General features: G+C 42.4%; 1 protein-coding gene across 4 annotated transcripts in view; it reads right to left on the bottom strand.

Moving 5' to 3' along the window:
- Window positions 1-4,246: 4,246 nt before the first annotated feature.
- Window positions 4,247-14,731, bottom strand: part of WASF3 (WASP family member 3) — a 127,720-nt gene continuing 117,235 nt past the window's right edge. For 3 of the 4 annotated variants that reach the window (XM_037003908.2, XM_037003909.2, XM_037003910.2), the window contains 3 exons: window positions 11,184-11,450; window positions 9,506-9,873; window positions 4,247-7,410 (listed from right to left, as the gene is read on the bottom strand). In XM_037003908.2, the coding sequence (XP_036859803.1) occupies window positions 7,253-7,410; window positions 9,506-9,873; window positions 11,184-11,450 (793 nt within the window). In that variant the 3' untranslated portion in view covers window positions 4,247-7,252. Of the gene's footprint in view, window positions 7,411-9,505; window positions 9,874-11,183; window positions 11,451-12,276; window positions 12,444-14,731 lie in introns of all 4 variants that reach the window. The other variant, XM_037003911.2, reaches the window with a different exon arrangement.

The following is a 14,731-nucleotide window of genomic DNA, read 5'->3' as shown; positions in this document are numbered from 1 at the left end:
ATGAAATCCAAATAATACAAAAGAAATATTATTATACTTGCATAGATTTATTCCTAAATTTAATACATAACAGTGAAAACATTATTTGGTGAACATAAAAAGTTGAGACTGAGGTTAAGGCAGGCAACTTGTTATAGTCTCAGTCTCCACATTATTTATGTACTGTGTTTTGCTTGCACAGTTTAGAGAATGTTCTGGTTCACAGACATAAGGAGATGCAAAAGGCAAGTGTTTCACAGCACACCATGCAGTCCTTGGATACCACTTAGTTTACAAAGATGTCTTAAGTTTTACTTGCGGGGTCCTTGTAAAAACAAGTTCACTTGGCAGAAAAATCGAAATGTTAGTCATCTGTTATAATTTGGTATTCAATAACAGTCTGCATTTTTAAAAAATTACTTTTAGAAATATTCTTAAAAATAAATGTTGCATCAAAGATTTATTAAATGAGGTTCCTGGGCATGCAGGACTAGTCTATTCCAGATCAATTCTTTACAGATACCAACCACAAACTCGACAAAATATATCCCACAACTACTCAAGGCATTGGAGAGAAATCAAGAACAGAACACTTGAGGAAAGTTGATGCTTGGAAGGAAAAAACTTTGGGTGCATTTCCTGCTTTTTAATGGCTTTTTGCCTAAGGACAGGCTCCACCCTACCCAGCAGCACAGCTAAACTTGAATAGGAAAGCCACAGTCTTGCTGGCTTACCCCACGGTCTCACTGGCTTAAAGAATTAGAGCACCAAGTTCAGAGTGGCCAGTGGAGATAGGAAGTGAGAGGGGAATACTAGAAAGGAGCCCCAGAGAGGGGGATCCAAAAAGCCTGTGTAAAACCGCCCAAAGCTCTGGTTGTTCCAGTAACATGCTCGCACTTGTTCCAAGCATGAGCAAGAAAAAGGAGAAGTCAAACAGCCTGGCTAAGCTACAAGAACTTCCAGAGATTTCTGCTGTTATTCATTGTTCTGTGTGTTGGGGGGAGGGGTTAGGAGGCTGGGGGCGTAGAGCAGGAAGAGTTGGGAGCTCAGTTAACAGTTAGCCAGGTTAACTAACTAACAGCCAGGTTAACTAACAGCCATGTTCACTGACAGCCATGTTAACTAACAGTGGTGTTCACTGACAGCCATGTTAACTAACAGCCGTGTTCACTGACAGCCATGTTAACTAACAGCTGTGTTAACTAACAGCCATGTTCACTGTCTCTCTTCAAAAAAAAAAGCCATACTTTTCAGAGGAACATAACAGAATCCAGTCTGTAAAATGTATTACTCACAAAGTTTAGGATACTATCTGAAACTATTAGACATGGACTCAAGAGAAAAGGCAATTCAAGATTGATCCTGAAAAGATCCAGATGTTGGAATTGGTAGGCAAGGAGTTTTTTGAAGAGCTAATGTAACTATGCTCAGTGATGAAAAAGAAAATGTTTGTAATGAACAAGTAGGGAATCTCAGCAGAGAAAACTATATATATAAAAAAAGAACCAATAGGAAATTCTACAACAGAAAAGACAATGTCTGAATAAAAGATTTACTAGGTGGGCTCTAGAATATGGATAAATAAAAACGATCCAATCTGCAGAATTCAGAGAGAAAAAGAACTTTTAAATCAAAAGAGCTTCAAGGAATTATGAGCCAGCTTCAGAAGGTGTAATGTATGTGGAAGAGTATAAAAAGGGGAAGGCAGAAAGTAGGGGCAAATACATATTTGAAAAAATAATATCCAAATATTTCCCAAATTTCATGAAAGATAAAAGATTCAAGCCCAGTGAATCCCAAGCAGTATAAAATACAAAGAAAATTACATGTAACAATATGGAGCAAATTGCTAGGAAGTATAAAATAGTATAGCCACTTTGTAAAAGTCTAGCAGTTTCTTATAAAACTAAATGTACACATACCTATGATGCAGCAATTTCACTCCTGAGTATTTATCCAAGACAGATGAACACATATGTCCAGAAAAGGCCTGTATGTCTTATCCAAGAATGATAAGCCTGCTACAGCATACAATGGAACACCATTCAGCAATTAAAAGTGATCAACTATTGAAACACGTAATGAATGAGTTTCAGAAACATTATGCTAAAAGGAGCCAGATATAAAAGAATAAATAGTTTTGTTCCATGCATGTGAAATTCTAGAACAGGCTAAGTTAATGTAAAGTTTTAAAAAAATCACAATAGTGGTTATTCCAGAGACTGGGGTAGGAGCAACCAGTCTCAGAAAGGGCCCGAGGGGACATTCTGACAGCACAGTTACAGTATCTTAATGAGATTTGCATTGCATGAGTGTATGCATTGCTAGAACTCATATACTTAAGATATGTGCACTTCGCTTTCACCTCAAAAATACTAAATACAAATATTAAAATTTATGTTACATATACTGAAGTGTTTAGGCATGAAGTATACTGCAATGTACTTCAAAATGCATAAAGGTGGATTGATGGACAGATATGGGCATATGGGCACTTATTGAACATTTTCTTATAGAGTTTTTTCATACTAAAATGTTGTTGGGGGTTATTTATCTAATTCTTGAAGGTCTACCGTGGAACAGGAGGACCAGAGTTTGCAATTCAAGAATTGAGACCAAGCTTTGAGACCCAAGCAACGCAAGCAGCCTGTTTCCCCATCTTTAGCACTAGGGTGCTTTACCAGCTGAGCACCGAGATGCCCTCTAAACACAGTGTTAGCACTAAGGCAGGAAGCTGTCAAGATCAGAGGGACCCACAGGCTGCCAATGCGGAGGTATTTCCTATATACTTGTAGCTACAGCTGTGGTGTTTGCTGGCTCCAAAATCTCCCAGTCCTGAGCGCTGGGCGGGGGGAGGTTTCCATCATTTTTTATGCACCATCTCCTGACATCCCTCCTCCTTTGCTGCTTCCGTTCACTGATACTGTTTCCGTTAACACCCCATACTGTCTTTCCCCCTTAGGGAATGCAAATACTGTTCCTGCAGTGGAGAAACTCCTTTCCCTTCTCACTGCCCCCAGCTAACTTGTTTACTCTTAGACCTCAGCTTCCTTCGCCCTGACTAGTCTGGCGGCTCCTCACCCCACCCCCAACTAAATCACATGTAAAATGACCTCGGTTACTTACTTGACAATATTTAATGCCTGTCTTTCTCTTTAGACGAGGGGCTCCACGAGGGCAGAGACTGGCCTGTTCTCTCATCTCCAGCAAGGGACTTTACAAAGGCTACCATTTATTGAATGAGTGCCAGACACTGTTCTAAGTGCTTTACATGTATTATTGCACTTAAGCTCTTTTTAGGCCTTCAAATATTTGTTCATAAAGAAGCATCCCCTTTTGCTTTGTAAACAATTACTCAAAATTTATCGACACCTAAATATTTATTGACACCTACCTCACTAAACTCAGTCTAGTGGAGAATACACTCAAACCAAGTGGGAGCCATTTATTAAATAATAAGCACTAATAAAGAGGAAATGGCTGCTTGGCAAAATTATTTCATATTCTTAAAAGTTACACACAAGTAACTTTTTGGTAAATAGAAATAACTCAGAAGTCCACTGCTTCATCTAATCATTTGACAGGCAGCTGCTCACTGTCCAGTAGACTGAGTACCATGCTATGGACCCCAGGATACAAAGATGAGTAAGGTGCACAGAGAACACACAGTCTAGATGGGGGCTCCAGGAAAATCCAGTTAGGACACTGGGTGGTGTATGCCACGGTGGAGGCAGACACTGCTCACAGGCCACGTGAGGGAGCTGGGACACCTCAGCTCCAGCCTGCTGTCCCTAACGTGGCTACACTGACCTACCCAACCCCATCTCCCATTACTTCCCATGGGCACGGCTGCCCAGGATTGAATTGTTCACTTACCAATGCACCTGAACCAGCAACTTCACTTCCCTCTAGTTTTCTCATATATGAAGCAGAGAATGCCAATTTGAAGGATTAAATGAAAGCATCCCATAACCGGTAAATGCTGGAGTGCTAGTCACTATCATTAGCGAGATTAGATGTGGTCCGGACACCACTATGTTCTGAACACGCAGCTTCCTGTTACCAGGATGCCTTTTTCTTTCCAACTATACCAGGGTTTCCCTGAGTCACCCGCAGGATCCAATCTTAACTTTCAGTTACACAGAAATTATGTAGAAATTTACATGGAAAATGTTGATTAAAAATAAAAAGCCCACCCAATCCCCAACTGCCCGCTTCTCCCACCAAAATGATTAAACATAGAACGCTGTTATAAATAAGTAAAACCTTTTAAGGTTAAAAGTGTAATTTTATTTAGATGTTACTTGTACATAATCTATATGTTGTAAGATATACAAACAGATAAAAATTGTTTAACAGGAGGTTTTTTTTTAATACCATTTTAAATTCAATTTACAACAGCATTGGTAATACTGCAAGATGACAGATACTCTGATTTATAAAACAAAAATTACTTGCTACTCTGGCCGATACATTCCCACTAGTCTGTAATGGATTAAAATATATCATGTATTTCAGTTGCAAATTATTACAAAACTTTCATAGCCTAGCCACTGGTGCTCAGAAAAGATTCTGATATTCTAAAAAGCTACCTAAACAAAAATGTTAATTCTCTAATAGTATAGTTTTACTAAAGAAAAAGGTGGTGTGCCAAATCTTACGGTTTAGGGCTAACAACAAAAAGTCAATTATGTTCATGTAGCTAATGTGTGGTGATGAGTAATCTTCTCATCCCCTCTTCCTAATCTATGATATGAGAAAAAAGCTTATAAGAAATTAGATTAAAATATACATGGGGGAAAAAACTGGGAACAACTTTAAAAAAACCTTACCATATATAGCTACTTTAAAATATAAAATTCAATAGATATGAAATATGCTTTTAAATGCTTTTTTCCATTGTTTTGGTAAATATTTTTTGAAACTGAAAACTGTAAATTCAAAATACTCACTTTTCCCTTCTCATGTAATGCCATATTGGTCTGGATTGAAATTTCAGAATAAATCAAATTTGCTGAGAAAAGTACCTCAAAAATAATCTTAAGTTGGATTTTAGTACTTTTCCATCTTTTTGAAGGCTACATAACACATCAGGGCAAAAGCTTTTTCACTAGTCAGAAAATCAAGTTGAAAATAACTTGTTGATTAAACTCTAGGAAGACAACTAATAATCATTAGGCTAATGAATATTTATGAATAAAGTGCCACTAATTTTATTGTAATAAGATATAAATAGAAGAAATCCTGACATGGATAGTAGCTTTATGTGTCCTCTCCATCCTGAGAACAAAAGGGATGTAAAACAGAGAAGCATTACCAAATAGAAGTTCTAGAATAATACAGATAACTCCTAATCCAAAAGTAACAATAAAGACAAAATATTGTAATAAAGACAAAATAAGACTAAAAATCATAGAAGTCCCAAGAAGAGTGGCCACACAGGAGGCCTCTACGCTGGAAAATAAGAGAGAAATTAAAGGGGAAAACTTCTAATAACTACTTCTTACATTCGGTAAGATCCTAGTGACCTGCCCCGAGGAACAGAAACTCACACGGCAGGTGCCAGGACAGCTCGGAGAGCCCGCTACAGCCACAGTCTTGGAAAGGGGATGCAGACATTAGGCTTTTCTGAGATCACAATCTGCATGACTAAAATCCAATACACAGGCTTTATGGGATGGCCGTCCACCCGCTGAACGAATGTCCACTTAGGGACCAGAGATGGGATCTGGGGGCCGGCTCATTTCCTCAGTGGAATCATTAACAAAAATCCCTGAGTCATGCCACGCTTACACGGCTTCCCAGCCCTCCCCAACGACCCTGCCTTTAGCTAAAGATCCCTTCAATGGGAATGACAGTCCCAAGCGCTGCCTGGGAAATGCTGTGCGCTGGTAAGAACTCCTCAGTGAGAGAAGCGTCTCAGCATGTCTGTGGAGTCACATCTATGATCGAAGCCTGGGGGATTGATTCTAAGTAAGCAGGTGTCCTTCACCAAAATTACAAAACACAGGCTCCCCTTCACGAGCTTCCCCCCTGCCTGCCTGTGCCAGAAAAAGAAACCCCCTGGTCTCTCGTGTTCCTGCGTGGGAAAAGTCCCTGTAAGGGCCAAGGGGAAAGGAAAGGGGACCATGGCTGCAGGCCCGTCCACCCCGAGGCCTCGTTATGAGTTCCTGTGCTGAGGACAGTCTGGGGGAGAGAATGTGTGCTTTTGCTTTGGGGCGGAGCGGAGGCCCCGCCAAGTGCCGGGTCCCTCATCTGGCTGCAGCACCGGGAGAAGCCAACGGCTGCGGTACCCACTTAACCCACACCTGAGCTTTGGAAACTCAGAGCAAGTGGCGCAGGGTGCCGGCTCGTGGAGGAGCCCAGAACGGCAGCCGCCTCGGGGAGGGCCTGGCCCTGAGGAGTCTTGTGCCAGGCCTGCCCTGCACCCGGGGCGGCTGGTGGGCTGGTGCCCAAGCTGTGAGGGGTGCCGAGTGTTTGCGGTATCACCTCCAGTGGCCCCTGAAGGCAGAAGAACCCCCTTCTTCATCTGTATTGCTGCTGAACTGCTGAGATCTCTCAGAACAATCCTCACCCCACACAGACTGAGCGCATGCCTGCAGTGAGTCCTGCCGGTAAGGAGCCCTTCCAGCTTCACATTTTACAAGCATGTGCAAAGGAATGAAATTATTCCACAGGAACATTCGAATTCACATTGAGGCTATCAAGCCAAGAGACGGAAAGCAGAAACATTTGATTCTCCTTACTTGTTAAATCTTTCCCTCTCGAACCAACTTCTTCTGAGACGCATTAAAAAAAAGGTGAAACAATATCAAACAATATCACTTACTGATTGGAAGACATCACTCTGACACAGTCATTAATCTTGCAAAGACCTAACACCAGGGAGCTTCACAAACACACAGCAAGTCTGCAGAATTATAACAATCAGTAAAAGTAAACCCAAACTGCACTAAATACTTTCATGGCCAAGAAAAAGAAGCGAAAGGCTGTTTTCAGGACAATGCAATAGTTACAGCGTATTTCCTCATGTGCAGCACGATTTGCTATGTTTAGTGGCACTTAAGTATTACACAGTAAATACTGAAAAAACCCAGAATTTTTGGATGTGCAAAAGCAATATCACATTATTAATACAAAAGTTGCTAAGCTACAGGATTATAATACCACTATTTGGGTGCTGAGACCACTTAAAATTTTCCACAGACTTCCAACACATGGTCTGTCAGTCGGCAACCAGCCAGGCAGCCACGGCGTGCACCTGCACACCGCCTCAGTCGGACCAGTCGTTCTCATCGAGCTCCGAGTCGTCGTCCGAATCGCTGTATTCCACGGCGATGCGCCGGGACAGAATCGTGGCCACGTCGTTCCCGACCGGCTCACGCTTGGCCTCTTGCTCACGCTGCTCTTGCACCTTTTTCAGCTGAATTCCTACAGTCACAATGCGTAGTTTAGAATTAAACCCCTTTGCTTGTTCCAAGAAAAACAAATGAGTAAGTCTGGCTTTTTTTCCTCCTCCTGACACTAAGGATGAAAAGGTTTGGAAATTTGAGGGGAGAGGAGTTTGGGACATAGAAGTTTCATGACAAAAAGAAAGAATGTGTACACCAAATCATACCATTTTTTTACAGCAAACTAGTTTGCTGAAATATAAAAAAAGCTAGTTATAATTTCAGGGCACATGAAAACCACTTGAGAACATTCTAGAGCTGCACTGTCCAGTATGGCAGCCACTACTTACATGTGGTTATTTAAAGGTACATTTATTGTGGCTGGCAGCTACCATATTGCATGGTGTGATCACAGAACATTTCTGTCATTACAGAACATTTTTCTGGACAGTGCTGTAATCCAAAGGTTCGGAAAGCAGTGTTCTCTGCCAGTAGCTCTTGCCTAACTGGGGGATGCCTGACAAACCTTTGTTTCAACAGTTATTATTGAAAGGGAATATAAAATACAATCATCTACTTTCTTGCTTAGTAAGTAACAAAATAAGATACCTGATGATTTAACGTTAACCTTTTCTTTTGAAATAATTTCAGATTTATAGAATAGCTCTAAGACTAGTAGAAAAACATTTCTGTATAACTGACACCAGGATTCCCCAGTCGGTAACATCTGACCACATTTGTTTTAGCAGTCTTTCTCTATTATTCCCATTTATACACACACACATTTTTTTCTGGGCAATTTGAGAATAAGTAGAATATAATATCCTTGTCCCTTAAATACTTCATATGTAATTCCTAAAAAACAATGATCAAAACCAGACTATTAGTACAGACACAGTCTATCAGCATAAATACTACCAACTATTCTACAAATTTTATTTAAATTTTGCCAATAAACCTAATATAGCAAGTAGAAAAAGTTCTCCTCTAAGTTTGGGATCTCATGCAGGATCACCTAGTACATTAGTTGTCCTTTAATCTGGGCAGTTAGTCTTTGTATTTTCTGGCATTTTGAAGAATGCAAGAAACTTGGTTTGGGTTTATCAGAGGTTTGTGCATGACTACATCCAGGTTATATGTCACTCTTAATGGACAGGGCTCACAGGTGTCCAAATAAAACCTCCACTATCACACTATATCCCCAAACTCATTATCAGTGAGGTATGATAAACTTGGGACTTTTTTCCCTGGCAAAATCAAAGTGTGTCAGTGATGTTCAGGACATTCGAGAACCCCAGGATGTGTCAGAGGGCGTGCATGCCACACTCAGGCCTGGCACGTGGATGTTCAACAAAAGCAGAGGCAGTGAGGTCCCGAGCATCCTGTGGAGGGCGTCACTGATGCTGCAGCCAGGCTCGGCCTCAGTCACTTCCAGACCTAACAGGTAAACTGTGACCGGGCCTGAGTAGCTTCCCACTGCAGGAGCAGCTCTTGGGAGAGTTCCATGTCCTGTCAGTGACCCTCAGCCACCCTGGGTTGAGATCGGGGTTAGGAACACATTGTGTAGAACAGGTGGTCAATGTGCAGCTTGGTGGGGAGGCCAAAATGGGGAAGGATCTGGGCTCCCTGAACCGGATTTTCTCTATTCCTATGTTTCATGTTCTAGGGTTCAGATTAGAACTTCTATCTGACAAGAGTTTTGCTGCTAAATAAATGCTGGAAAACTACTGGCTTAACACATCAAGCTAAAAATAGGGAGTCTAAGACATATCCTAGATTATTTAAAAACTAAATCATCAATATGAGCTCATTTTCTTCCATTTATACCTTTACCCTTAGAAGAGAATGCAGAGAAAAGATTCAATGAAAGTAGCCATTTTTATGACCCTTTCCCAGCCCAGCAGGGCTGCCCTAATCCTCAGAACTCCATCATTCTGTGTTTCCCTTGCATGGGCAAAAGCATATCAACTACTTCAAAAAAAAAAGAAATCAGAAAGGCTCTTTTTATCCTATCTTAAAAAGCAATTCGGTGCAGATACTCAAGTAGACATTTGCAGAACACAAAGCTGTGGAGCTGTGAGGAGACATACAACAACCTCTCCCAGGGCGATCTAGGATTTGGGGCGGCTGCTTACCCATTCGAATAGCAGCAAGAAGATCACTTCGAGCATCACTTATGGGTGGCTGTGCAGTTTCTTGTCGCTTTGCTTCAGCTCCCGGGGGGCCGTGCATTGGGGAGGATGAGAGAGAAGGGCTGGAGCCTGGAGGCCCTGGCGGGGGTGGCGGGGGGCCCGGCGGGGGCGGGGCTGTGACCACCAGCCCAGCTGACTGCGGGGGAGGAGCGGCCGTGTAGGCGGAGCCAGCTGACGAGGGGAAGGAGGGCTGCATGGGCGCCTGGAGGGGGCTCACGAAAGCAGTTTGTGCTGAAGGAATCATGGGGGGTGGCGGCGGAGGAGGTGGTCCTGAGGGGTTATAATATTCAATTATCTGTGCTGGGAGCAGCCTAATAAAGAGATGAGACACACACAGTCACTAAAGCAGCAAAAGCCAGTCAGAGGTGCTAATATGCTTCCCCCAGACACAATACATATTATCATCTGAACTTAAGACACTGCAGGATGCAAATATCCACACTTTGGGTCACAGGTCTACATTATTCACTGTGATGGAATTCAAGATCATCGACTGAAATACACCAAAATGATAACCTCTCAAAGTAATTTTCTGTGAAATGCTAGAATAAAATAGTTGACTGAACAGGTAAGAACAGCAACAAAATATATTGGGTATCTCAAAAGTGGGTGCTTCACAAACTTGTCTTACAAGGATTCTGTGGTCAGATTTGGAAAATACTGTATTTTATACTCCATCCCCATGGAAATTCCCCGAGGTCCAAGATGCCCATTAGAATATCAAAACTGCTGAATTCTATTTAGCCAAGGGTTTTCCAAACCAACCGGACCACAGACCCTCTCTGCCTGATACTTAGTAAGAACGGCAGAACACACTCGGGCATCCTGACCTAAAAAAAGAGAACCAATGGTTGGGTGGCATCCAGGCCAGGGAGGACAGCCCTGAACGCTGAGGTACATACACTGAGGAAGTGGCACCCACTGCTCTGGATTAAAGAATTCACATATTAATGGAACATATTTCAGCTGGGCACCAACTCTGAACAGCTGACTCTGTAAAGATCAGGGGTAAGCCAAAAAAGAGAGCTGAAGACGGCCTCTCAAAATAAAGGTGGGCACTTAAAGTTAATCAACATTTAAACATGAGGGTCTTTTTTGGGAGGTGGTTGAATTTTACCCAGAAAACTATAAGACCCAATGGTAGAATGTTATCTGGGCACCAAGAGGTTAAGAAAAGAGGTTCCAATATCAAGTGTAAGAAGAGACACGTGGGTGCTGTGTTAAGTTCTTGTTTGTGATATGAATTCTCTGTGGTTCACCCATGATATGTAGGGAAACTTGAGGATTGGGGCAGGTTCACAAGACTGGCATTTCACCCTTTATCAACATCTTGCCTTAATGATCCGTTCACACATAAACAACCATGTGTATAAAGGGAATGTGCATGCATGAATACTGAAACACACCTGAGACTTATCTGTAATAAAAAAGGGGTGTGGCGTGGCTTTGAATTTTTAACACAGAATTTGTCATAACTGATACTACCTATATCCTGTCATTCTTGGCTGCATTCATTCTGGCTTCTAAAGTACGAATATTCAGTTAAAATTCCTGTACCACCTGCTGCAGGATCCCAGCGCAAAAGCAAGCGGCCACGAGAGCAAGCAGAATACGGAATTACCCATAGTCTGCCGGAGCCATGGGCGCGGAGGCCTGCGACCCCTCGGCGGCCTGCGGTGGGGGAGGTGGCGGCGGCTGCTGAGGTCTGTTCAGAGCCATGTGCCTCGCCGAGGCAGACGGGGGTCGGTACTCATGCTCCGGTGCCTGGTTTGCAGGCCCCTGCGGCGGTACGTCGCCGGCTGCGTAAGAAGGGGTCACGGGCTGTATGTGCACGGAGTGGTTGGGGGTAGCCGGGTAGGAGTAGTCTGTAACATCCGATGCATGGGACCTGACGGTCAGGAAGAGGGGGTGGGAGAAACAAATGAAGTTAGAGAGACTTCCCCTAACGGGCATATACATGTATTTGAATAATAACATTGCCAATGCACAGAAACCACACATTTACTTCCTTTACTATCAGCTGGGTGAAGCCCCATGAGAGCTTCCAAGCAACGACATAGTGACTACTTTAGCAGCAAGCCCCAGTGTTACATGGACTCAGATTCACGGCCTTGAAGTGAACAAGTCAGACAGATCGGCAAGCAGGAAACGGCAGAGCCCCGTTCTGCAGTATCTCAGCGTACTTTTCTCTAAGAGAGATGGCTACAAAACAAATTCCATTCAATTAAAAAACAGCATCTAAGACAGACAGGATTTCAGTGGCAATGAAACTGACAGCATACAGTTAGAAATTATAAAATGGCAGGTGAACTGGATAAATATTAACAGTCAGAACAGGTAAAGAAATCAAGAACACGATACACTGAATCATACTTTTCTTCAACAGAAGAAATGTATTTAGCAAAAAAGAAAGAGTGTGGCATATATGGAGAGGCCTTCTTGTTTCCTTTGGGAGCATAGCCAGCTGCGTGTGGCGCTCTGACAGGAAGGGAGGTCTGGTGTCAGTGGGCAGCGTCCAGCGCCGCCCCGGGGAGGGCTGCAGGGCGGGGCATGTCGCAGCTGCACAGCGCCGAGGGCGTTAGTAAAGGGCAGTCTCGCGCGCCTGGCCCAGGTTACAGGACACGCTGTCAGTAAAGGGGCTGCCATCCTCCCACCGCGGCCAAAGCAGGGCGGGCGACCGGGGACGAGCAATCCAGGAAAGCGAGAGGACAAACCCTCTGGGCGTCCTGCCCTCCCGGGCGCTCCCTGCCTGCTCCAGGGTCTTCGCGTCACTCATAAACTCAACGCCCATTCTCCTTCGCTCCCACTCTTCTTTCCTCGTCCTCACTTTTCTCACGTGTATTTGCTGGTTTCTGTTAGGATTCAGCTTGTGTTTCTCTCTCTGAAGGAAACAGGCAAACACACATTGGGGATGCGGAGGGAGCAGCGAAGCCCAACTGCATTTCCGTCTCTGGGATCCGGACAGCAGCTTCCCTTAACAGAGGCATCATCACACAGCAGAGGAAAGCTTTCTAAATGACATGAGATTTTTTTTCCCACTTTTTTCTTCTCTAATTACAGTATAATAAAAACTAATAATTCACTTTTTCTTTCCTAATTGCAGTATAAATTCTAGATTACAGTGTGCATAGGATTATGCCTTTTGAACTATGCAAACTGCTAACATTTTTAGCGGAGGAAGAACCTGACTTGTATTTAGATGTAGCATATTTAAAAAACATCAATACCTAAAACCCTGGAGTCACTGATGACTCTGCGTGTGTGACTAGGTCACAGACTGTGTACAACTTTCTGAAGCAAAGTTATCTGGCAAAATATGGAGGGCTTCTGATGAGATGAAGAGCCCCCAATTGTAAACATTCTGGCACAATTTAGAGTGCTAGCCTTACAAAGTAGCTCTGTGATACTGAGCCAGAAAGAGCCAATGAAAGGGGACAGGCAGATGGGGAGGGGGGAAAGGAGGTGATGTCAGAAGTCCAGGATTACAGCAGTTGAGGGAGGGCAGGAGGAAGGGTGGGCAGCAGGGACTGGTCAGCTGAAGAGCGGATGCCCGTATGAAAGGGGACAGCAGTGGGCTGAAGCGGAGGGGAGGAGGGAGGTGGAAATCAGCCACCGAGGACACGGTACCAAGGTGGAGATGGGTGGGTGGTTCCGAAGCTTCATGACCATCAGTAATTATCTGTTACAGAAAAGAGAATGGTGGGAATGAAGAGAATATGGAAACTGGAAGAAATACAAGCAGAGGAAACACAGTGGGAGACCGAAATGGTCCCCCCAGGGCTGTGTGGGACAGGTGGGCAGTCGGACAGCTGTAACAGGGCCCAGACAGGATGAGAAAGAGCACAAAGACAGCTGGGCACGAGGTACTATGTTTCCTGATAAAGGTGAAAGGGAGCAGCAGGCAAGCATTTCATCGATTCTCATGCTAATTTACACTTAGAATCAAACCATTCCCGATGATCTACAGAGAAAGCAAAAATTAATGATCTGCTTACATAGATTGGGTTGAATATTTTACTTATATGAAGAGCTTATATACATGCCTTGAAACGATATTCAGATTTCCCTCAATTATTGTGAAAACATCCATTAAAAATCATGTTTCTAAACAATACTTAAACATGAATATAAGAAATAAAAGTCAAAAGACAGAAAACATACGGCATGATTTCAGCTTTGTGAAAGAAAAACACACATATGTACAGAAAAAAGATCAAGAAATATAATAAAATGCTAACAGTGGTTCTGGATAACAGGATTATACATAATATTTTAATTTTTTTCTGTCATTTCCAAATATAAAAAATTTATTGTGTTTTATAAAAAGAAAAAAGTGATATACTTTAGTAAAATAAAAAATAAAAATTTCTAAATTAACTTAAGGGATATTATTCAAGTACAATGATGAATTATAATCTATCTGGTATATGATATAGTGACAGGCCATGGGAATTGGGATGAGATGAAAGGAAATTCTAAAGAAATATAACTTGTAATTCCATTTGCTTTTTAAAAAAATAAATGAAGATATAGGGAAACAATATAACTACAAAGGCAGAATACTAAATAATCTGAATGACCATCAATTACATTGTTTCAACATGGAACAATCTAACCTCAGATGGTAGAATGAATTTCAATTAGTCAACTGAGGTATCAAAAATCATTTTTTAACTGTACCTACTGAAATAAAGGAGTATACATGGAGTATTATAAAATAGAGTACACATTTTGCTTGAGTAAACAATCACAACTAAATGAGCAGGAGAAAAAAGACCCACAAAGCAGACTGACATCCTGGGAGCTATCAAGTTCAAGCACTCCTGCCCACCCAAAGAACTGTGAGCAGAATTGTGTATCATTTCCATTTTCTACAGAAATAAACTGACATAAAGATTCAAACTTGAGGCTAGAGCTCAGTTAAAGCTCCAATAATTCTGTAATATTTAACAGATAACATACCTACAATTGTACAGAAAAAATACCTACAATTTGCCTCATATCCCACCAACGACTTAGAGCCACTCAGAGGAATGAATAGTCACAGGCACTGGAACTACCAGATACAGAGCATCTTCCATATGCAGAGGTTGTTACAAACACTGAGGCTTTGAGATAAAAATTAAGAAAAAGGACAGATACAGTATAAGGTCCAAGTTGGTTGCTGTT

Source organism: Manis javanica, chromosome 1 (genome assembly GCF_040802235.1).
Source record: "Manis javanica isolate MJ-LG chromosome 1, MJ_LKY, whole genome shotgun sequence".
Taxonomy (NCBI): domain Eukaryota; kingdom Metazoa; phylum Chordata; class Mammalia; order Pholidota; family Manidae; genus Manis; species Manis javanica.
This window is presented reverse-complemented; position numbering and strand designations above follow the sequence as displayed.